The sequence below is a fragment of the Acanthopagrus latus genome, chromosome 9, assembly GCF_904848185.1.
Source record: "Acanthopagrus latus isolate v.2019 chromosome 9, fAcaLat1.1, whole genome shotgun sequence".
NCBI classification, from domain to species: Eukaryota; Metazoa; Chordata; class Actinopteri; order Spariformes; family Sparidae; genus Acanthopagrus; species Acanthopagrus latus.
This window is the reverse complement of record NC_051047.1, coordinates 2,419,103-2,442,241: the sequence shown is the minus strand read 5'-3', so window position 1 is coordinate 2,442,241 and position 23,139 is coordinate 2,419,103. Positions and strand designations below refer to the sequence as shown.

Here is a 23,139-nt window from a genome sequence, read left to right as displayed (position 1 = left end):
ATCTATCTATCTATCTATCTATCTATCTATCTATCTATCTATCTATCTATCTATCTATCTATCTATCTATCTATCTATCTATCTATCTATCTATCTATCAATTGTCCACGACCCTCATGGATAAGCGGAAAAGAAAATAAGATGAGATGAGGAGAGATTTCCAATAATAGATCCTCTCTTGCTGTTTCTTTGTTGTTGCAGGACACCTTAACCATAACTGTGGCATTTCTAATTCTACAATTCCATTTTATCCAGTTATCTCTCCCTACTACAATTGTCTCTTTATAACTGTATTAAAGTAATGAGTAAATACATATATAAATTGTATGCAGTGGACTGAATTTATGCAGGCAGGGTTTTCTTATGTTTCTCACAATACACTTCAAGCATGGTTATTTTAAGTTACATGACCCACATGACCCCTTGGAATTGTTTACCATCTGAATTCCTTGAAGAACACACAATGAACATTGTGTAAAACAGTAGAGCCCGACCGATTTATCTGTTGGCTGATTTCATCGGCTGATTTTAGCCTAATACAGATATATTGATATCAGCGCATATTGTCCAATATGAAAACCTTATATTTAACAACTATATGGCAGAAAAACATGCTTGGGGTAATTTAAAATTGGTGTAATGATATAGTTTGTCCAGCAGAGTGCACTTCAACAGGGGATAAAACAGCTGGTGCAGGGAAATGTAACAGCTACCTCACTAATGGTTAAACTATAAACCAGCACAAAAATGACAATTGGCAACATAACATAAGCCACCATATTCTGAAAAGACACACTTAAAAATACTAACAAAAAGTAACATTTTAGTTTTAGAACATAGGTAGCAAACTACAGAGGAGGATTATGGCCACATTTGAATTTCTTTTTTGGAGCTCTGACTTTAAAGTCAGAATTCTGAGAATAAAGTCACAATTCTGAGAATAACTTCAGAATTCTGAGAATAAAGTCAGAATTTTGAGAATAAATTCAGAATTCTGAGATTAAAGTAAGAATTCTGAGAATAAAGTCAGAACACGTGACTTTCTCGCTAGATTTAGTGACTTTTCAGACCCTCTTAGCGGCTTTATTTCTAAAAGGCGACTAGCAACAAATTTAGCAACTTATTCAGATCATCAGAGGAAAGGCGAGAGATATATATTTTATTGTAATTCACATGATGCTCAGAGTCATCACAGTCCATGGCTCCTCTGCAGCAGCGCCAGGGTCTCTCCTGTCCCCTCTGGTGTGGCTGCGCAGGTGGCAGGCCGGTGTGTGGGAGCTGGCTGGGGCAGGCAGGAGCGGACGCCGCGGCCGCTCACCCTGTGGATTAGAGACCGAATAGCTGCCGTTTACTCTGTTTTGATCTGTTAATTCCCTGACTTCTTAGTCTTTTGCGGTTCCACTGGTACTTTTACCGGTGATAAACTTAACATCTTGATGTTCCTCTATCTAGTAAAAATGTGCAGACACAACCAGTAAGCATTATGCAAATGAGAATGTGATTACATAATCAATATGTAAATGTTCGTATGACATCACCTGGTGACTTTTAGCGACTTTTGGAGCTAGTGCTGGCTACTTTCATTGGAAAAGAGTTGGCAACACTAGTTAGGAACCAACTTCAGTGAGAGAGTGACTGTCATTACCCGCAGGGGGGGAGACACGAAGATGCCGGATTTGTTGGAGTTTCTGCATGTTCGAGGGGTCCCAGAGGAAGCCGTTTCAGTAATGGAAGAGCAAAAGGTGACTGAAAAAGAAATATACATTGGTTTGATGCCTGGCGTTTATAAAAACAAAGAAAGGCTACGGATATGAAGGACATGAAGTCCAGACAGAGGTTAGCTAGTAGCGTTAGCACATTTGTTATTAGCTATTTAGCTATTACTTGGGTGGTATCAAGGTATTAAGGTAGACCAGGGTATCTATTAATATCCAACTTTTAATACCGTTAAAAATACAGAGGCTCCTCTCTACTAAACTAATATGGAAACACTGTATTGAGTCAATGTATTGTGGTACCACCAGAGGTCAGTCTTTGGTCAGAGCTGTTGCACAGTCAGAAACACAGCCTCTGATCAGTCGACAGACTCAACCTGGGGATCATCAAGGGATTGCTAGTAGATTGCTAACACCAACAATAACGTAAAAACATTAGAGATCACATTTATTTTTCACACTTAAGTTACCATAAACACCGGTGAAATGTCAGGAAGGTATGAAAAAATGGACGCCGCATTGTTGCTTAGCAGGATAATGCTGGTAATGTAATCTAGTATATTACGATTTTAAAACTGGACAGCATGTATAGCCCACTTTATTTCCCTTGTAACGGTAAGGTGCTGATCATTTCAGAATCCAGAATATGTTGAATGAAATATATGTCAATATATTGTAATATATTATTTGCCAATACATCCTACAATATATCTTGACAATATGTGCAATAATATATTGTTGAGACATATAAAGTATCTTATATATTGGTGTAATATGTTTAAATATATTTTAAAATATACAAACTATTGACACTTTGAATATATGGTATACTATATGCCAAAATATGCAATTTGCATGTATTAATAGCAACCATATTGTATTGCTATTTATATGGGAAAATGCACTGCTAATATATATAAAGATGTAGTGTCACATGTATGTTAAATATATGGCGGAATATATTATAAATATATTTAATAATATATTTTATATATTTAAATTTATGCTGTAAGATACATGAAATTCTTGTACAGATATTTGAGCAATATTTTTATTATCATATAACATTTACTACATGGAAAGATATATGGAATCATGCATGAAATATATGTACAGATATATGTGCAATATGTGGAAGAATATATTAAATATATGTAAAACAATATTCAAAAATGAGATAAGTGTACATACAATGTTTGTGCATATGGTGATATATAAATTACATGTAACATCCAAATAAATGCTTGAACTCAACGTAAACCATAAATATACAACCTATTTTATCAAAAGCCAGGTTTTTTTTACTAAATGTGACAACAGTATATTTTTTAAGCATTTCTTCAAAACCAATAAATTGGCACTTACTATAAGCAATTCCTATTTTAAACACCCAAGAAGAACCATTTCTTCAAAACCAATCAATTGGCACTTACAATAAACAATTCCTATTTTAAACACCCAAGACCTTTTGTTTTTTAAATACAAACTAACAAGGACCTTTGGGAGCCACTGGAAGCAAAGAAATGCCAAAGGTCAGTCCTTTGTGTGGAATGAGAGAAAAAAAAAAATAGAAAAAAAAAACTTCACAAGCGTTTGCGCTTCAGTTGGTGTCTTAGCTTGCAGATTGTACTGTTGATGGATTTTCTGACATCAGCTTCCTTGGCTGCTGGAAACTGGTTTACAACAGCATCTGTGGAACAGAATAATAATGATTACCCCCGCACCTTATCGCGCAGTCATGCTCGGATTGATCGGCAACCGATCACAATTTGGAGTTTTCAAAATCGACCAAAGCAGGCAGAGCAGATGACGTTTCAATATAGCGAGTGCACTGACTGCACACACAGCACTTCCTAAATAGACGCGTGCAACATTGACAGTGAACAATGTCAGCGTCAGCGAGAGTTGGCGTATCTCCATGGCAACGTCTCGGCTCTTGCTGTGATTTGGCCATGTGTTTTTCAAGCAACAGGGCACATTTCGTGCTTAGCTTCTAGTTAGCAAGAGGTGCAAGACGCGACACTAGCGAGCGGGCGATACGGTGTACATTTTAGGACATCCTCAGGATCAGGCTTCAGCGTCAGACCTCAGATGAAAAGGTATTAGGTCTCAGGAAAAGCTCTGTCACACTCGCACCAAACAGCCACATGAAAAATAGTCATTGGACCAAAAGGCCTGAGGAAAAAAAACAAAAAAAAAACTTGTCACACTGAACTGCCTCAGGATAAAAATTGTCACACTGAACACATCAGTAACAAAGTTGTTGCACTGAAAGGTATCAGGAAAAAAATTATCACATTGTAAGGTATCAGGAATAAAGTGTCAGACTGATCATGGAAAAAAAAAATGTCACACTGAATGGCATCAGCACAAAACTTCTTACACTGAACGGACTCACACTGAATGGCATCAACACAAAAGTCGTCACACTGAACGGACTCACACTGAACGGCATCAGCACAAAAGTCGTCACACTGAACGGACTCACACTGAACGGCATCAGCACAAAAGTCGTCACACTGAACGGAATCAGGACAAAAGCTGTCACACTGCACGGTATCGGGAAAATCAGTTTCATACAGCCTTGTAGGCATAGCAACAGTAACTAAGGGGGCGGGGCGTAGCGAAGGGTCACATACGTCATCAAGGTGCGACCAGTACTTGGAAAAGAAGAAGCAGGAGACACTCGTAAGTTTTATTTTCTCCTCTCCGTTTTCAGGATGTATTATTTGACGTTCAAATACAGAAGCAAAAAAGGATGTGGCACACGTTCGAATTTGTAAACATAATGTTAAAGTGTAGGAAGGGAGCTAGCTTTACTGTGCTGATGTAACATTACCTTAGCTTAAAGCAGTGGTTCTCAATTATTTTCTGTTAGGCCCCCCTTAGGAAGAAGAAAATGCACCCCACTATTTGAGAAGGACTGGCTTAAAGTAATGCTGTGTCAACACCAGTAGAATTCAATAGCAGTGTGTGTGTGTGTGCATGCATGTGTGTGTGTGTGTGTGTGGTACTGATATAATTGGTTCTTAACATGAATTATTCAAGGAAATGGACAAAGTACAGGAGTATGAGAAGCTCAAAAAGGATCTCGAGAACGGTAAGGACAATCATGTTTTATTTGTTTTGTTGTTTTGTTGTATGTGTTGTTATTCGACGATGGGTCACTCTGTTATGCTTTCCAGTACACTTACCACAGTGACACCCACACACCCATCCACCCCCCCACACACACACACACACACACACACACACACACACACACATCCATGCCCAAGTTCACCCCCACAAAACCTCATCTGAAAATGACTTCTGTCTAACACACACGCGCGCGCGCACACACACACACACACACACACACACACACACACACACACACACACCCTCAATAGAACATTCACTTATCTGGGGCTGGAAAATAATTTCTGTCCGCAAGCACTGTCATGCTCAAATGAGTGAGAGTGATGTACATATTGTTAAGCCCCCCTGACACAAATGTAGTTTGTAATTTTGGGCTATATAAATAAAATTTGAGTTGATATATTTATTTCTCTACCTCTTGTGATTTTATTTCAAGGTTTGATAACCCAGAAAGGTTTTGACACCAACATAAAAAGTCTCCTAGCTGTAGACACAAAAGGTAGGCTTGACTATTGTTGTTGCAAAACAAATAAGGAAAAGGAAACAAGAAGTTAACTTTTTTTTCTGTCATTTGACATGACAGATTTATTTTACGGCTGTCTGTGTTATTATTGGAATTATATATAGCACATGGATCACATTTCTACTCTGTTCATTTTGCAGATGAACCTGGGACACCTAATGCATTTTTAAGTAAGGAACACCAAAATTATATGATGTTTAAGATAACAATGTGATTGTGAACTTTTGGATCAGTCATGATCTGGGGACACACTGCCCAATATTTTTAGATGTTTCCCTCTTCCAGCATGGATAAAGGGAGGATGCCGCACATTCAGCTCCAAATGCAAAGAGTTTAATTTGAAAACTGTTCGGCCAGCAACAAGGCCTTTGTCAAGTGCCTCTTCCAGCATACATGATTCAAATGACAAGCTGAGTCTGATCTCCACTCAAGTTGAATCAGATGTGTTGGAAGACAGAAGCAGGTACCAGCGGATAGTGCTTGAGGAGACTCCACCAAGAGTCATTTTGCAAGGGCATGAGACATATGAGGACCTAGCAAACATTGGGAAGTCACGTTTCTGGTCGCCAGAGGATGCAGAGGGGTGTGAGTTCACCCTCTGCAATGCAGATGGAACGAGGTGGAGCAAGGAGGACTTCCTCCTTGAGTTTCCGGATGCATCTGCAATTACCTATGCATGGAAAAGGACGCTTTTTGTCGGGCGCAAGGAATTGAGTAGGAGGCACTAGGACAATAAGTAGTATTTGTTGACTTGAATTAATTTTGTATTAAATGTTTGTGCTTTCGTGCAGATGTTATGTGTCTGGATGACGTCCAGTTGGATGCGTCAGGTTCGTATTTGTGTGCTTGCTATCACCATATTATTTTTTCATTACATTCTGCGCCTAAGGCAGTGGTGTCAAACTGATCCAGTAAAGGGTCAGCCAACCAATCAGCCAACCAAGCAAGAACACACCTGATTTGGATCAATTGTGTTCTTGCTTGAAAACCTGCAGCCACATGGCCCTTTACTGGATCAGTTTGACACCACTGGTCTAAGGTATAGAGGCTTGTGTTCTGTGTATTTCCAGATGCATACTCAGAATTTTCATTCTGATATACATTTTGCAGAAGAACATCCTGATAAATCCGACACGTGTGAGGCCAGCACAGGTTTTTAATTTTTTCTTCTTTTGTGTGTCATTTGGTTCAATGTCAAAGCTGTGGAAGCTTGTGAACTGTGTTTTGTTTTTTCAGATGAGGACCCTGAAAACGTCGAGTCAGAAGTGGGGGAAAGTTGTCTGTCAGGTGTGTACGTGTGTATACTTTTGTACTGGGATGTCAGAGTTACTTTAAATATTTGCCTGGTTAGTTACAAATTACTCTTTTAATTTAGTTAGTAATGTAAATCTATCACAATACTGAAATCACCATATTACTTTTAGTTAATTAAAGTGTGAATATGGAGAATTACCAGAATACCAACATCTACTGATCAAGGTAAGCAACAACAACAACAACACAAAAATAATTCTTGAAGTCACTTGCCAGACCGTTCCTAAGTATAACACAGTGTTGCTAGGGATGCCGCTCTAATCAGAGTAGCACACAGGAGAAGAACTTGAATCAATTTAAGAGCAGAAAGTCGCTCCGTGTACAACTGCAAGAAGAGCGGACCACAGCCATCCTCCTAACCCCTAACGCCCTAACCCTAACCCTGCACTGGACTTCAGTTTGTGTGTAACTCAAACTTAAGATATTAGTGTGTAGCTTTATTTAATGGCTATGTAGCTAGCTAAATCAAAATCTAACTAGAGATAGATGACAGTAACAGATAAAGTTTAGCTTGTAAAGATGTGCTCATCAGTTGCGTCGGCTGGTTACAGCCTAACGTTCACTGTTATGTTTATCTTCTCCTCACAGTAGACACCATCAGCCAGGAACAGGCTTGTCTGTGTCCTTGAAAGAAAGCAGACACGTTGATTTTTCTGAAGGAAAAACTGGTGGAGAGGTCCTCAGTATGTAGCAGTAAACATTAGACATTGACTTGGCTCGTTTTCACTGGAAATGATTTCTTAATTTTTTTGGTAAGAAAACTGCTTGGAGTTGAAAAATACCAAAGCTGAAAAGTAAAACTCAAGATTTGTACTGTAATGTGTAGCATCATTTTCTTTTTGTTAAAATTGATATTATAAAATTGGTATCGAAAATAGCTCAGTAACCGGTATCGAAGTGAAGGTATCGGTATTGGTACCGGTCTTCATTAGACTCCTGTAGGAACCATTCAGACTCCTGTGGGACCCATTAGAGTCCTGTGGGAAGCATTAGACTCCTGTGGGAACCATTAAGGCTCCTGTAGGAGGGACTTCCGGTCTGGCTGGCGAAGAGATGGCAGCATAGGCTAACAGGCTCCCGATGGTAAAATTTAAACAAGGCCCGGCCACGACTTGAAATTCCTCTTTGACATGAAAATATAAATGCAAATGTAATGGGCCAAAGATGATGCCCAGGAAAGTTAAGAAAAGTGTTGCGCAAAGGAAGGCAAACGACAACATGGAAGAAGACCGACAGTCACAAGCTAGCATGCTAGAGGACACGCAACCGACTGACCCGGAACAGAGCCATGATGCTAATCTCGGAATTATCCTAAAAGAGTTATGAGAATTTAGAAAGGACTCTAGCCAGAAACTGACCGACATCCGCAAAGACATTAATAAGATCTAACCTTAAGGGTTTTGAATGAAAGAATCAAAAGTATCAAGCCAACTCACCTAATCACTAGAGTCCCTAGCCCATCTCTGAGTACAAGTACTGGAAGGCTTCTGAGTGGAGGTCCCGGTTGTTATTTTACAGCTTGCCATGTCTAGAGGGACTTTTAGACTTTAAGTACACCAAGCACCTTGGCCTTCTCAGCTCTGCAATCTATCTACTCTTACAAGAGGAGATAATTGTTGAAGTGATAAACAGTGCTGATGAGATGTTGATGGAATTTTTAGTTAGATTCCAGATGTTGTTTGGGGAGACTGCCATGACCTTCAATGTCCAGCTTCTTACTCATCTTGCGAAGGCAGTGACATACTGGGGTCCCTTATGGGCACATTTGGCTTTTCCTTTTGAAAATGCCAACTGAAACCTTCTTAGGTTGGTGCATGGCACAAAGAATGTAAATTAACAGATCACAAACAAATTCTTATTACACAGATCAACCCCTTACTTCATGTCACAGTACAATGTCAGCGACCGTGTGCTTCAGTTTTGCAGACAGATGACTGAGTATTCTAAGGTTCAATGTTTTCAGAGAAGTGAAAATGCTGTGGTGCTGGATAATGGAAGGGTCAAAGAGCTGTCTCAGGCAGATCAAGCTGCCTTTCATGTGGTGGGAAAAATGTCTCCTAATGAAGTCCTAATTCACAAACGAATGATCCACAATGGTCTTGTCTTCACCAGCCATGATTACAGCAGAGCAAAGAGGCGCATTGAGTGGAGTGTTGTACTGAGAGATGGATCAAAAGGCCAGATTCAGCAGATACTTTCATACAATTCAGATGGAAGATGTGAAACTGTCTTGCTGTTCAAATATTTTCAGATCATTACAGAGATCTTCCCCCTCCAAGAGCGTAACAAGTTTGTGCCACACATAGTATCCGCTATACAAGATGATGAAAATCAAATACAGCTAGTTACTCTTGATCAACTTCATCAGAAATGTCTTATTGTGGAAGCTAATGCCAAGATGTATTTGTGTGACATTCCAAACACATATGAAAGGGATTAATTTAAGTAATCTCAAAGAAGAGTCTACCTAAATCTAATGATGGTCTGCTTCTAAGCTAACTGACCGACTGACTGTAAGCTCCATCTACTTAAATGTAGTGATGCTATGTTTCATGGCTAACCAACTGGCAGGCCATTTGACTAAGGGTTTCCGGCCAGTTTTATTTATTCTATTTCTGTCATTGTGGATGACATTCAAGCTTTTTCTTCTGTCACTGGTCTGCTTTGATTCAAATTGCCTATCAGGCAAGCGGGCTGAGTGACCTGGGGTTGTGGGAACATGGGGAAAACTGAGATGGGTGAAATGTGACAATACCACACAGAGGGGGGTCTTTCCTGTCTTTATATTGTATGTACACATGCACACATGCATAAAAGTAGAGAAAGCTTCAAGGAGTAAGTTGTATGTTACCCTTATGACGTTTATGTTATACCTTATGTTTTGATTATGGGTTTTGATTTCAGGTGTATATGTTTCTGTTTAAAATAGTTACAAGTTTCACTGTATGTGAGATATATGTGCTTGAGTGTTTTCTGTCAACGAGCGCTAGCAATAATAAAGAATTTCAAAAAAGTAATAAGTTTCTATTATTTCACCAAAGCAAGTAGAAAACGCCACCATTTCAGTTTGAAGATGAGTCTTGGGAGAAATTCATTTTGGACAGACAAGACTCCAGGAACCACAAAATATACAGGCATATACAACCAACACCATAAGAAAAATAAATCTAAGTCATTCATACAACACATTACCATATCGCCTGCACACCTTCCACAGATACCTGGAGATTGCAAAAAAAAAAAAAATGGCACAATGCCCTGAGATGATTGCACAAAGCTCTGCATGAAGAACACTTACAGCAAAAGATGAAATGATTGCACACAGTGCCCTACATGAATACAGTAGATAAAATAATTTCACCATGCCCGATCTGACCACTTGCTACAGCTGCTATGTCACATTGCACGTTTCAATTTAAACACAACACACTAAGTGACTCTCATCCCCCACCCCCAACCCATGCACACATCATTTTTTTCTTGCTGATTAGGTACATTAAAAACTGTCAAAAACCATCAACCAGCCTATTCAACCAGCTTCTACATTATCAACCAGCTAAGACCATCTAAAACCACCAATAGCCTGTTGAACCAGCTAAGACCATCTAAAACCACCAATAGCCTGTTGAACGAGCAAAGACCATCTAAAACCATCAACCAGCTAAAACCACTAAGACCAGCTAAAACCATCAACCAGCCTATTGAACCAACTAAAACCATCCACCAGCCAGTTTTACCAGCTAAAACCATCTAAACCCACCAGTTAAGACCAGCTAGAACCATCAACCAGCTTCTTAAACCAGCTAAAACCAGCTAAAACCATCAACCAGCCTAAGCTGCTCTAAGCTGTTTTTGCTCTAACCAACTCTGTAGTGAAGAAAATGTTGTTCGTCATCTCTCAGGCAGGCTGTTGTGATGTGTTAATTGCACATACACAAAGCACAAAGACTCAAAACTTGTGATGTCAGTGTGGCGATGCTTCATAGACAATTAATGTGAAATTTTATAATAACATTTTTTTTATTTTACAACAGTTGCACTGTAAAATCACAGAAAATGTCTACAGTAAATGTCTACATTTAAAAAAAAAAATCTTTGTAGAAAAAATGATGTTTTTTTTGCTCTAATTTAACGGTAAGTGTTTGGCAACTTTTGCTGCCAGACTTTTCACCGTTTTTTTACAGTGCACGTCCAGTGAGTCCCTCATTCTGACAGAATGCCAGAGGTTGGTCTGGTTCTTCAACAGGCTCAGGTGCATCATAAACATCATCACAGAGAGGGACACTGCGCGTGGTGGCGATGTTGTGCAGGACAATACACGCAAGTATTATGTTGCATGCTCCCTGTGGCTCCACTTGCAAGTAGTTAGGGCATGCAAAATGTCTCTTCAGAACTCCATTTAAATGCTCAATTGCACATCTTGTTTTGCAATGAGCAGTGTTAAAGCATGCCTGCGCAGGTGTGGTTGCTGCAGGGAAAGGAGTCATCAGCCACGGTAGAAGTGGATAGGCTCTGTCTCCTAATATTATGCCATCTGATCGGTTGGTTTAGAGCTCTGGTAATCCGGATTTGGTAATCTTGAAAACTGTGTATCAGGATCAAGGTGATCCAATCCAATATTGCTTTGAAAAACCGGCATAAAAATAAGACAGATTACCTGATTCTGGAGAGCAAAAAATGGGATTTCCAAATCCGGATCATTTTGATCCAGATTAAATTTTTTGAACAACTGACCCTTCAACATACAATTTCCCATCTACACCAGATTGCTCAAACATGTAGAGGGTGTCATTCTGAATATGTCTATACATCACTACTGTGTCATGTCCACAGCGCCACCCACTGGACACAGGACGTCAGACACACATCCCATTTGCATGACAATTGCTGGTTGTTTTCTCTACATCATACACTACATTATTACATCCAATAACAGCTGAGTGCACCCTCTGACGCTGCCGCAGCCCGATGTGGACCCCAGTGCATGAACCCTTTAAATATGAACAACTACATAACCTCTCCTATAGCTCCTTTCATAGGATTAACTACATTTTTTTCAATATTGGCTGCCACAAAGTGCCAGACTGTCCACAATGTCCACTGTCTCCAATTTAATTTTGTGAGTGTAATGACCACTGAAAACCTGTAGGGGATGCCAGTGGGACTGAAGACTGTTTGTGTGCTTGTGCTACCTGACTGGGGAGGTTTTGTTCCTCCAATTTTTCTAGAACAGTTTACCAGTATCGTCTAAAACACACACACACACACACACACACACACACACACACACACACACACACACACACACATGCACACAAACACACACACACATCTCAGCGCTGTTTACTCTATTTCTCCGTCTCAGATGTAGCTTTCAGTGAGCATGGGCAGGGACATATTGAGGTGCCTGTTTGCATCTGAACACAGCTTAAGTTATGTGTGCTTGAATTTGGGAGGGGGTGAGAAGGAGTAGTAAGAGGAGGGCGGTCTGTTGGCTGCAGGATTCCATCACTCTTAGCAACCGATACTGAGTTTCCACGGTAACGCTCTGCAGTGTTTTATGCTTCTCCTTTGTGCTTCTCCATCAATCATCTCTCTCTATCTCTCTCTCTCTCTCTCTCTCTCTCTCTCTCTCTTTCTCTATCCTGTCTTTATTGCTGGTCGACTTCCTCCTTGCGTTGCTACGGTGATGCTCTGGGACAGGATGCAGCTGGATCATTCTGCAGCTGCAGTGATGGAGTGCAGAGCTCAACTGTTCTCTGAAGCTCTGAACTCACGAAGGAAGCTGCCAGCTGATCACCTTGTTTACTTGGCGTTTGTTTCATCTGTTCCTGCTTTTCACATTTATAATTAAAACAACAGTTTGTCTTTTTACACCTTGGTTTCTCTAACCGATCAGAGATCATCATTTTGGATTGGCCAGGCTGTCAGGTGACATCACAGGAAGTTGGACGTTAGAATTTCCATCAACCCAAACGCTCTTGGCTGTAAACAGTTTTCACAACTCCAACAGTCTGAAAGACACCTGGACGCTGCGCAGAGACTTTTGCTCCGTAAACAATTATCCATCCGTAAAAATCCTCACCTCCTCTTCTCCTCCACCACACCAACATGAATGAGGAGGTGGAGGAGTTACAGCTGCCAGAGGAGGTGCTGGAAGCTGAGGAACAGGAAGTGGTACAACAACAGGAGATACAGCAATGGGAGGAGAAGCCACAGGAGGGAGAGCAGGAGAAGATGCACCGACAGGACATAGGTCAAGAGGAGGGGTTTGAGGAGGTGCAGCAGGAGGGGTATGTGCCACAGTTAGAAGAGGAGCAGGAACAGCAGGAGGAGTTGCAGCAACAGGAAGATAAGCAGCAAGAGTGGGAGATGCAACAGGAAGAGGAGGTACAACATGAGGAAGAGGTTCAACAGGGACAGGAGGAGGTTCACCAGACTAAGGCACAGGAGTCCCAGCAGGAGGAGGTGCAGACTGAGGAACAGGAGACCGATGTGCAGCAGCACACTGAACAGGAGCAGCAGAGTGAGGAGCGACAGTTTGAGAAGGAGCAGCAGTTTGAGGAGGAGCAGGACTTTGAGGACGCTCTGGAGCAGAACCACAACAACCAGGTCCTGAATCGACTGAGAGGAATGTGAGTAAACATAGATTAGAGTGTTGACAATGAATAATTGGATAGTCTTATTAAAAACCTGCAAGAATCACTCGATTACTGCTTTGGTCTGGTTTGGTATCAGACTGACAGCCTCACTGATAAGCATGATAATGTGGTTGCCGTGGTGATGTTGGCAGAGACAAGATGGAGAAAAACAGATGACAGAAAATGTGCAGAAATCTGTGGGTGTGCTACATCACTGAACACTAGAAAGAGAGACTGTGTGTGATTTTTCATTAGGTCACCCCCTCCCCACCCCCTGTCACCCCCTTTTCTCTGTAATGAGCACTAACAAGCTACCATCACAGCAGGAATGACATCACCACACCTGTCTGAATTTGAAGCTACAGCAGCAGATGTAAAACAGCTTGTACTTTTGTTCGCCATAGTTGCTATGGTAATGCCACAGTGTTGCGATGCAGTAAACTCTCTCCAAAGATAAGCTGAGTGAGAGAGATGGAGGCAGGGCATGAAAACACAGTGGGTGAAGAAAAGAAAAGAAGAGAAGGCTCAAATTGAGCATTAAAATATTTGATTTAATGACAAGTCTTTACTGGAGTCTAACGAGAGCAGGAAACCTGCAGAAGTTACAAATATATCATCATAATCACAGGTGATTAAGAAATTACAAGAAGATTGACACCACTATTTCATGCGTCAATGCTATTGCTTAGCTTACCTTAGCATAAAGGCTGGAAAGAGGAGAAAACAATCTGTCTCTCTGTAAAAGTAACAAGATACCAGTGTCTTCCTAAAGCACCCAAAACCTGTTAAGCTGTTAGCCAAGTGATGTTGAGTCTGAAATCATTTTTCTTTTCATTCTCTTTTTTTATGGGCTCAGATTCAGCCTTGTCAGATTGTGTTGAGGGATGTAGAAGCATTTCTTTGCGTACTGTATCAAATGATTCCATCCCTCCTTTGATTGTCAGTATCATTCTGACTACAGAGATCCTGAAAAACTCTGCCAGAATTTGTGCTGTGTTACTATGACAACCATAAACTGAATGTTATGATATTGGCAGCAGAATAACTGCAGAGTTTGTATTTATCTATTTTGATATGTGTGAAAGGTTAACACAACACAAAGCTAATGTAAATGTACATTTTTTTTATTTCAGTGAAATGTCATTGAGAATGCACAAACAAATAATATGATAAGTCTTGCAGCACTTTGAGCCCATTTTCAAGGCACCCAAGGGTGCTGTGCTCACCTCTTAGGGAAACACTGTTTCAAAAGGTGCCGGTTGCCACATGTTTTAAACCTTGAATAGAGCCAGGCTTGCCGTTTCACCTGTTTGATATCATCTGACGTTCAATATTAAATCTAAAATTAATAACATACAATACATGTATGTTGAAATGGTAATTGGGTGGCTTGGATTGCCGTGACAAAAAAAAAAGAAATCTTGTCAAGGGATGCCATGGTTCAAAACAGCTTAAACCACTGCTCTTAAGCTCAATAATTTTCAGTGGTACTGGCAGGGAAATATGCTACTTGTGAGCAGTATCTCACCTGATGATTGTATGTTTAACAATCTGGAAGTGCGCCCTTAAAAACTGGAAAAGGGCAGGCTCTTACAAAATATACTTGGACGATGATTGGATGAACCATTTGTCCATCAGCATCTTATCACAGGCTAACTTAAACTAATCACATCAACAGTAGGATCAGTACCACCTACTACACAACAGAGGAGCGGGTTGGTAAATCAAACTCTAATTGTCTAAAGTCAGTTAAGAGAAGAGTGAAAACATTGTTTCCTTTGAGAAAGCCTTCAGTGTTCTTTGCCTTCAATGAAATATACTCTCCACTGCTGACATCACTGATGCTATAGCAGCTACGCACACCTCTGGAAAAAGTCACTTGATTAGTTCCTCAGTGTCTCTAAAACGACTGCAGTTCCACACATTCAGCTTTCTCAAAACTGTAACACCTTTACCAATATACACCTCACATTTTCCTTTTTGAATGTTTCTAATAAGAGATGGCCAAAAGTGGTATAGTGGAGTTAAGGTTTGGCAAATAGAGCTGAGTGTCAGGGTTTAAAGGAAACTATGGAAAGGGGAAGTGGACCCAAACACAGTTAAATAGGAGGCAAAATCGGGGGAAACGAAAGGCGAGCTTTATTAAATTAAAGCTGAAAGCAAAAAACAAGGGAGCCAGGTACAAAAAAAATTCCAGGACAAAAAGCCAAAGTAGCAAATCAAACCAGCAAGACAAAGTAGCAACAAAATAAAACAGCAAGACAAAGTACAAATCAAAAATCAAAGTTCAACTCAAACATGGAAAATTCAAATCCAAAACATACCAAACAGGGGACAGGAGCATGGACAGGAGCATGGACAAACAAAAACAAACCAAGACAATGACCAGCCAAGGAGTGAAGGAAACACACAGACTAAATACACAGACACTAATGACAAGACGAGGAACTGGTGAGGAGGGAGGAGGCCAGGTGAGGTAACGAAGGGGAGGAGCAAATGAGAAAACATGCAGGGAACAATACAACAGACAGAAGGAGCCAGAGGGGTCCAAACAAACAGGAGGGTGGAGGCGACCCACTGGAGGCCACGGACATGGGCTGGGACCCACTAGAGGCTGGGGACGTGGGCTGGAATCCGCTGGAGGCCGGCGACGAAGGCGTAGATGCGGGCTGGAACCTGCTGGAGGCCGACGACGAAGGCATAGGCGTGGGCTGGAACCCGCTGGAGGCTGGCGACGAAGGCGTAGGCGCAGAACGGGACTTGGCCGGGCCTCCGACTGAGGAGCAGACACTGGACTTGGCATGGGACTCGGCCGGGCCTCCAACCGAGGTGCAGGAACAGGCCTCGACCGGGCCTCTGACCGAGGAGCTGGGACTGGCGCCATCTGGACCGTCCGGGTCACCGACTGAGGGCCACTGGCAGGTGTAGACCAGGGTGTCAGCCATGCACTCAGCGGAGAAAACCAGCGCTGGCTGGGCAGGTGACAATGGTGCTGGGGCTCCAGAGTCAGACTTCAAGGAGCCAGAACGCTGCCGAGAACGTCACTTTCTTAGTGGTGGTGAAACTTTGAAGGCCAGGCGGATTCATCAGAAAGGAGACATTACAGGATTGGCAGGCACTGGGGTTGAGACTGAGGCCTAGGTTGGTAGCCAGGATGTGGCTAAGGCATGGGTTTGGGCTGGTAGCTTGGCTGTGGCTGTGGCTGTGGCTGTGGCTGCGGCGTGGGTTTGGGCTGGTAGCTCGGCTGTGGCTGAGGCCTGGGCTGGGAGCTCGGCTGTGGCCTGGGCTGGGAGCTCGGCTGTGGCTGAGGCATGGACTGGTAGCTTGGCTGTGGCTGAAGCATGGTGGCTTTCCACCGCCTGAGAGTCCACGCCATAGAGGTTGGCAACCAAAGCCTTTCTGACTTTAGCCAGCTCTGCTATAAAAAGTGCAACACATGGGAGTGCCTTCAACCAAGGCCTAATAAACAGTTCCTCATCAAAACAACAAAACATGAGTAAGCCAAGAGTAAAACAACTAAACTAAGGCCTTGTCCACATGTACCAAAACAATCTTTTTTTCCTCTCTCTTCCTCGGCATCATTTCAAAAATATTTGCATCCACACATATCCACTGAAAACAATTCAAAACACTGTAGTTCATATTCCAGGCCTATAGGTGATGCTTGAAATTCACCAAAGGTAGAGAAGAAGAGATGGAGCATGTGCATTAAGATTGCGCTCTGTATACAGACAGTAGACGGAGAGACCGAACACATCAAGAAAAAGACGAGAATGGCTAGTACAAGGGAACCAGAATTGTTTGTGTGGACCGTTAATGAGGTTGAACTGCTGTCTTACACTCAACTACAAGGCGAGTAAGTTCCAAGTAAGGCTTAATAACATCTGCGGCACAATCACAAGCATGTAGGCCGTCATTGTTGTTGTTGTTGTTATGAGACGTCGTGGGGGTTCAGAGGTCGGAGGCAAGTGGTCGAGGGGTGGGGCGATGGCATCATCGTTTTGGAAAGTATGCGGATTCGCCATCCACACGAGAATGGGAGGGCTGCGTTTTTGGATTTTTTCACCCTGACACCTGTTTTCAAAAGACTGCGTTTTCAGGCACTGCATTTTCAGGATCCATGTGGATCATTGGCCAAAATGATGCAATACATGTACGTTTTCTCAAAAGAGCATTTTTGTGCGGATGGCCTCTCAGTACAAATAAAAAAAAAACGAAGCCAAGTACAACCCAGGATAACACAAGGACATAAGCAGCAAATGCAGTTAACACATGAGGCGATGACTAGAACAGACGGAAATCAGTTACAAAAACTCAGTCACTGAAGGGCTGGAGAACTGGGGCAAGCCAGAGGAAGGCAGATGGCCTAGGTGCAGGACAGAAAGATGGGACAGGTTCGGAGGATGACCAGGACACAAAATGACAATCAGGAAGGAGTGGCCAAATGCTGGGTCACCAATGGGGAATCTGGGGCTGGCACTGGTTCAGCTGTGGACAGGAAACCAGGGGCTGATGTCTACTGAAGTACCAACAGAGAGCCAGGTACTGGAGACGGGTTGGCTCACCCAGGGACTGGAGGAGCGTTTTCTCAGTGCAACTTACAAACTGTGATTTTGTTGTTCTTTTCTGTATGCTATGTCTATTGCATTTCTGACCATCCTGGGAGAGGGATCCCTCCTCTGTGGCTCTTCTTGAGGTTTCTTCCATCTTCTTTTTTTTTTTTTTACCCTGTTAAAACGGTGTTATAAGTTTTTTTCTCACATTGAATCGAGAGTCTAAGGACAGAGGATGTCGTCCACTGTACAGATTGTAAAGTTCATTTGTTGGGCTATATAAATAAAATTGATTTCATTTGATTTGAAGAAGGTCTGGACCAGATGGATGACAGAGTCATAGGCTTGGACCCTCAACGAAGAGCTAGGTAGTATTGAGAAACAGTGTCAGCTATCCTGAAATCTAGCCAGGTCCCCCCAGAAAGGGGATTCCTGGGAACAATCAAGAAGAACTTGGACTGGTTGGAGGCTAACTAAATTGGTTAGGGTAGGAGGGCAGAAAGCTAACAAATCCGGGCCTAAGGGGGCTGAGAGCTAGGGACCTGTGGCTGAGGCTTGCCCCCAAATTCCACCAGATGAGTATTCAGTCCATCTCCGATCTGCTAAGGCAGCAGAGCTGACAGGTTTCACTCTAGTCTACGTGTGTACTAACACTGGTCAGGCTGTGACAGTGCATGGCAATGGAGCAGGTGGGTGTTGATGGACGAGGGAGCACAGAGCAAAACTGTGGTGGAGCTATTCCTCAAACAACAAGCTGGGAACCTTGGAACAAACGCTAGCAGGCAGAGGGTTGTACTGGGAACTAGCATGCTTTTGAATGGTGGTGTGGGAAGTAGGTGTCCATAAGGTCTGTAACCAGCCCAGGAATGGAGCTCATAAACCAAGGCATTGAGGAAACTTTTTTTCAGTAAGTTCATCAGAAATGGTGTCTGCTGGGTCCAAGTGTTACTGTTAAGGTTTGATAAGCAAGGTGAGAACCCAAATGAAGACAAAACACGACAGCTGGGTTGGAAAAAAAAGGAAACATTAATTTAGATATGTTTTAGTCCATAAATCCAAAATGCAAGTTACAAAAGGAAGATATCTTTGCCCAAATGATGAAGTGTACTTCCAGTCTGGGATTGTTGTTACTGGTTTAGGAGGAAATGTTTAAAAGGAACTCAGTGTCTTTTAAAAGGTTTCTCTAGTAATGTAGGTTGCAAGTGTTGACAAAGAAAAAAAGAGTGTGTGTGGAAAAATCTAATGCTTTATTGATTTTGATCATTCAAAAAAAAGAAAGAAAAAGAAATCAACCTCCATCATCAGTTCATCCATGCTATATGAAAGTAAAAGCTAAATATGTGCAGTTTTTTTTTTTTTTTTTTACAGCATACAATGATATTTAGATACATTTAAATGTACAAATGTTTGTTTAGTGTGCATTTCACAATTGAGGTATCATATTTATGATGGGAAACATGTATTTCAAGTGTGCTATTTTTAACACTGATTCTTTTAATGGTCTGATGCAGTTTTGGAAAATGTTGGGAACCATGACCCCCTAATAAGAACAATTTCATGCTTTTGCCGAGATTCTGAAAATTAGATTCATGAAAATTAGTGTATTATAAACGTTAACACAACATATACTGTAACATTCATATATAATTCTTGTAACTCATTAAATGTAATAATGTCTATACATTTAAAATATTAGAATTTAACAATATGTAATTCAAATGTCACTGTGGTCTCATTCACCACCTTATGGCAGAAAAAAAATAAGATTTAATGGCATTTACAGCCAAAGTGAAATTAATTGCATTTGATTTTCATGAGACACACAAATCTATGCTCCTCAGCAAATCTTGTTCTGTTTAACAGACCCTACTAACTGTACAGCATGTTAGTTGGTAACAGAGCAAATGGTCATAGGATAAAAACTAATGTATTTGCAGAAATTGGTGTGTTGGTTAAAGAAATTGAGGCCAAGAGAAGTGTTTAATTTAGCCAAATTCTGTGTAAAAACTGGCAAGTAAACATGTCAGCATTGATTTACTGAGACAGAAACATGAGAGGTGAAACAAAACAATGAAGAAATCAACAAAGAAGCTCACCTACTAACATAACATAACACACCGGAGCTTGGAAAAAAAATGACTTTTTTGAAAATTTGAATGAGCACAGCTCCCTCCTTCTTCCTCTCTGCTGTGCTGCAGCCCTGCCTTCAAAGCCCCTCCCACAGAGGAGCCTGCTGTGCATGAGCAGGCTTGTAACCATGGTAACAGAGGAAGCCAGATAACCAAGATGGCACAGTCACAGCAACAACAACATAAGCCCCAATTGTTCTATTTCTGACCAATACAACTGAATTGCAATGATGAGTGCCTCATGCAAAGTCACTGTAGATATCCAGAGTAACAAACAATATTCCTCACATCGGTAGACAAAGTTACCAGGTAATCATTAACCGGTGCACCATTTTTGCCATGCTGACTTTTTGAAGCGTAAGTAACATTATTTCTCTAAACCAATTCAACCACTTCAGAGCATACTGAACACAAACTAACGTTATAACTGCCCAGTCTCTTGAAAGCGACATTTGCTAATGAGTAGCCATAAAGACAAAGTTTAACACCGGAGTTAGCATACAAGCTACAAGCTACATTTATCAACACGTTATGTGGAACAGCTGCAACATCGTACAGCCATATGCGCTATTGCCAATATTACTGTAACCGCCACATCATAGCTTTGTGGTTAAAACATAGAATTAAACATATATCGAGCGGGGGTCCTTACTTGTCCAGCGGCCAACTCTGCGTCACTCTTGAGTCCTTAGAAATCCCACAGCTCTCTTGAAGTCAGAACTTAAAGGTGAAACTGTCAGTTGGAATGCTACTCAGCTGGTTGAAACAGTGGCATAATATGTTCTTTGAACAACTTCCCAGCCTTGAATCCCCCCTAAACCCCTAAATTCCTGATCCGTGTTCAGTCCATCTCTGCTCCACCACAACAGTGAGAAATCATCTGTCTGCGGCAAAAACACTAAACTAGATGACAGTCGCCTCTGTAGTCATCATCATCATCATCATCATCATCATCATCCAACCTTGTTGCAAGCACACACTTTAAATCCATATGGACCAGGAGGAAGGTTTGAGTTTCAGGCTAGGCTAAATTTTAGTTATATTTTTGTCATGTCCATGTCCACAATGGCACAGTGTTTTATGATGGCCATCGCTGTTTGGGATTCAGTGATCATTTCATGGTGTTTCATAATGTTAAAAAAAAAAAAAAAAAAATCTTTGTGTACTTAGCACTTTTATTCCATACCATCTTACAGACCATACCAAGCCAGGTCTCTACGGCAGTAGTTATTACTTGCATACATGCCCTGACAAATACAGGCCGAGGAAAATATCACAATATCAAGTAAAATAAAAGGGGTCCTCACTCTGCTGGCGGCATTGTTATGCATGGTGGAGCTGAAGTACATCTGCTCTTCTTCTAGGTACAGGTTACATTATCCACTAAACAAAAGGAGGCACCACCTAGTGGTGCTACACTCAATAACTCCGACCGTTACACGTTGTAGCTGTGCCAACCCTTTGCAATGAGCCAAAAGAAAGTATTACGTGAACTCTGCTCCCAAATTCTAAACAAGTGTACACACTGTACACATTATTGTGTTTCAAGTACCAGCACAGATCCATGTGAGGAGACATGAGTCATAACATACAAAAGATGAAAAAAGTAAAAATGATTTGGTGTAGTAACAGTGTTTTATGGTCATATCTGTATTTTGTCACCTTTGTAATTAAACAAGTCCTGTTTTAGGGAATGAAAAGGTTTTCCATCTCAGTATTTTCTTACATATTGGGTTTTGAGTTCAAAAGAAAAGAAAAGAAAAGAAAGGAAAAAGCGCTAGGGACCATCTAGTGATGGGGTCGCCCCATCTGAGATGCCCATCAAGAACCAATGGCCAGTGGCCATTGCTACATTATTAGTAGTAAGATTAGTCCACAGTGCACAGACCAGAATAGAGAAGGTAAATTCTGTTGTCGGAGGATATCCAAGATACTCTATCTAGTGCACAAGGCGTCACTTGGTTTTGTTTTGTTTTGTTGACAAAACTTATGATGAGACTCAAACTTTCTGTTTGTTTGGGAGATCTTGAAGAGGAGCGATTTGTCTGTTGCAAAGAGGAGACATTTTTAGGGTATTTGAACTGTGGGTTTGTAGTGGGGCGCTGAATGTACAATACACTGTTTTGGTCTGCTAAATTCTTGTTTAGGGGTTTCTTATTTCCTGTGGATTTCTGGTTTTTAAGTAAGGGGCCATGTACTGAAACACATCCTTTTTGTAGGGTTGACCTATAACTAAACCAAAAAAATATTCTTGTCAGATTTAAACTAAAATCTACCAAAATACTGAAAATCTGAAAATAGTTCCTGCTACAGTTCGTGTCTCCAGAAACACACACACACACAAGGTGGAAAATGTATAAACCCCATATAAATACACAAGTTGTTGACAAGCATCTAACGGTCAACAGGACGGGAATTAGTCAGTCACAGCTGTGGAATCTGACCATGGAGGCTAATCACACCTCTGACACAATGCAGCTTTGGATCTGACAACAAGAACCTGCTATTTCATGGTCCATCAGTAATTGTACACTGGCCTGTGTGGGTGGATCAGTGCTGAATTATAGCATTTGCTGTGGTGTGAGCAGTGCCAGACTCCTGCATTGTGTTATTGGTCAAAATAACAAAGGCATGCTGCAGCACCAACACAAACAGATGAGACAGACACTGACGGAGATTGTTTCTGGAGAGTGACTCACCACGCTGTCATGACTTTTCCAGGCTGATGCCTTCAGTGAGGGAATTTGAATCTTTTCTTCCTCATGTGATTTTGCTTCTTCTATCACAGGGGGTGTATCATCCGTGTGTATCGTGTTTCATTTTTAGTGGTTCACCTCCACCTACAATGCCTACATGTATTCTATTGTTTTGGAGTGACATTTTAACAGAAAATAAATATAAAGAAATTGAAAAAATAAAAAAGCTGTCCCTCTCTTCTCAGCAGAGACTCCGCTGCATCGAAATGCTCCACTGTTACCACGGAAACTAGGGAGAACAATAATAAAACAAATGTGTTCACTTACTTGTTTTCCCTCCAAACAGTACAAAACTCTATGGTTTATTGATCTGATCAGTTTTCTGCAGCTCTGATCCACCTCTGGAGGTAGTATCAGAGCCACAGTC

General features: G+C 41.4%; 2 protein-coding genes and 1 long non-coding RNA gene across 4 annotated transcripts in view; 2 read left to right on the top strand and 1 right to left on the bottom strand.

Annotated features, from left to right (window-relative positions):
• Positions 1 to 1,132: 1,132 nt before the first annotated feature.
• On the bottom strand, positions 1,133 to 22,973 carry LOC119025449. Its single transcript, XR_005076824.1, has 3 exons — positions 22,716 to 22,973; positions 1,646 to 1,746; positions 1,133 to 1,319 (listed from the first exon to the last, which is right to left on the bottom strand). It is a non-coding gene; the product is annotated as an uncharacterized LOC119025449 (long non-coding RNA).
• LOC119025445 lies at positions 1,486 to 8,119 on the top strand. Its single transcript, XM_037109002.1, has 9 exons — positions 1,486 to 1,742; positions 4,764 to 4,815; positions 5,293 to 5,355; positions 5,520 to 5,549; positions 5,665 to 6,093; positions 6,171 to 6,209; positions 6,490 to 6,531; positions 6,616 to 6,666; positions 7,282 to 8,119. The coding sequence occupies exons 1-9, from the start codon at positions 1,668 to 1,670 to the stop codon at positions 7,320 to 7,322; spliced, it is 822 nt and encodes a 273-aa protein (XP_036964897.1). The 5' UTR covers positions 1,486 to 1,667; the 3' UTR covers positions 7,323 to 8,119.
• LOC119025443 (calcium/calmodulin-dependent 3',5'-cyclic nucleotide phosphodiesterase 1A-like) overlaps positions 12,132 to 23,139 on the top strand; it is an 80,135-nt gene continuing 69,127 nt past the window's right edge. Inside the window, exons 1-2 of one of the 2 annotated variants that reach the window (XM_037109000.1) lie at positions 12,136 to 12,507; positions 12,593 to 13,328. In XM_037109000.1, coding sequence (XP_036964895.1) covers positions 12,805 to 13,328 — 524 coding nt within the window. In that variant the 5' untranslated portion in view covers positions 12,136 to 12,507; positions 12,593 to 12,804. Of the gene's footprint in view, positions 13,329 to 23,139 lie in introns of both variants that reach the window. The other variant, XM_037109001.1, reaches the window with a different exon arrangement.

What these genes read in the sequence shown, in the direction of transcription:
- LOC119025445 (XM_037109002.1), top strand. Translation starts at nt 1,668, where the DNA reads ATGCCGGATTTGTTGGAGTTTCTGCATGTTCGAGGGGTCCCAGAGGAA. An exon ending in CAAAAAGGATCTCGAGAACG is followed by an intron (nt 4,816 to 5,292) that starts GTAAGGACAATC and finishes TTTTATTTCAAG; the next exon opens with GTTTGATAACCCAGAAAGGT. An exon ending in GACACCTAATGCATTTTTAA is followed by an intron (nt 5,550 to 5,664) that starts GTAAGGAACACC and finishes TCCCTCTTCCAG; the next exon opens with CATGGATAAAGGGAGGATGC.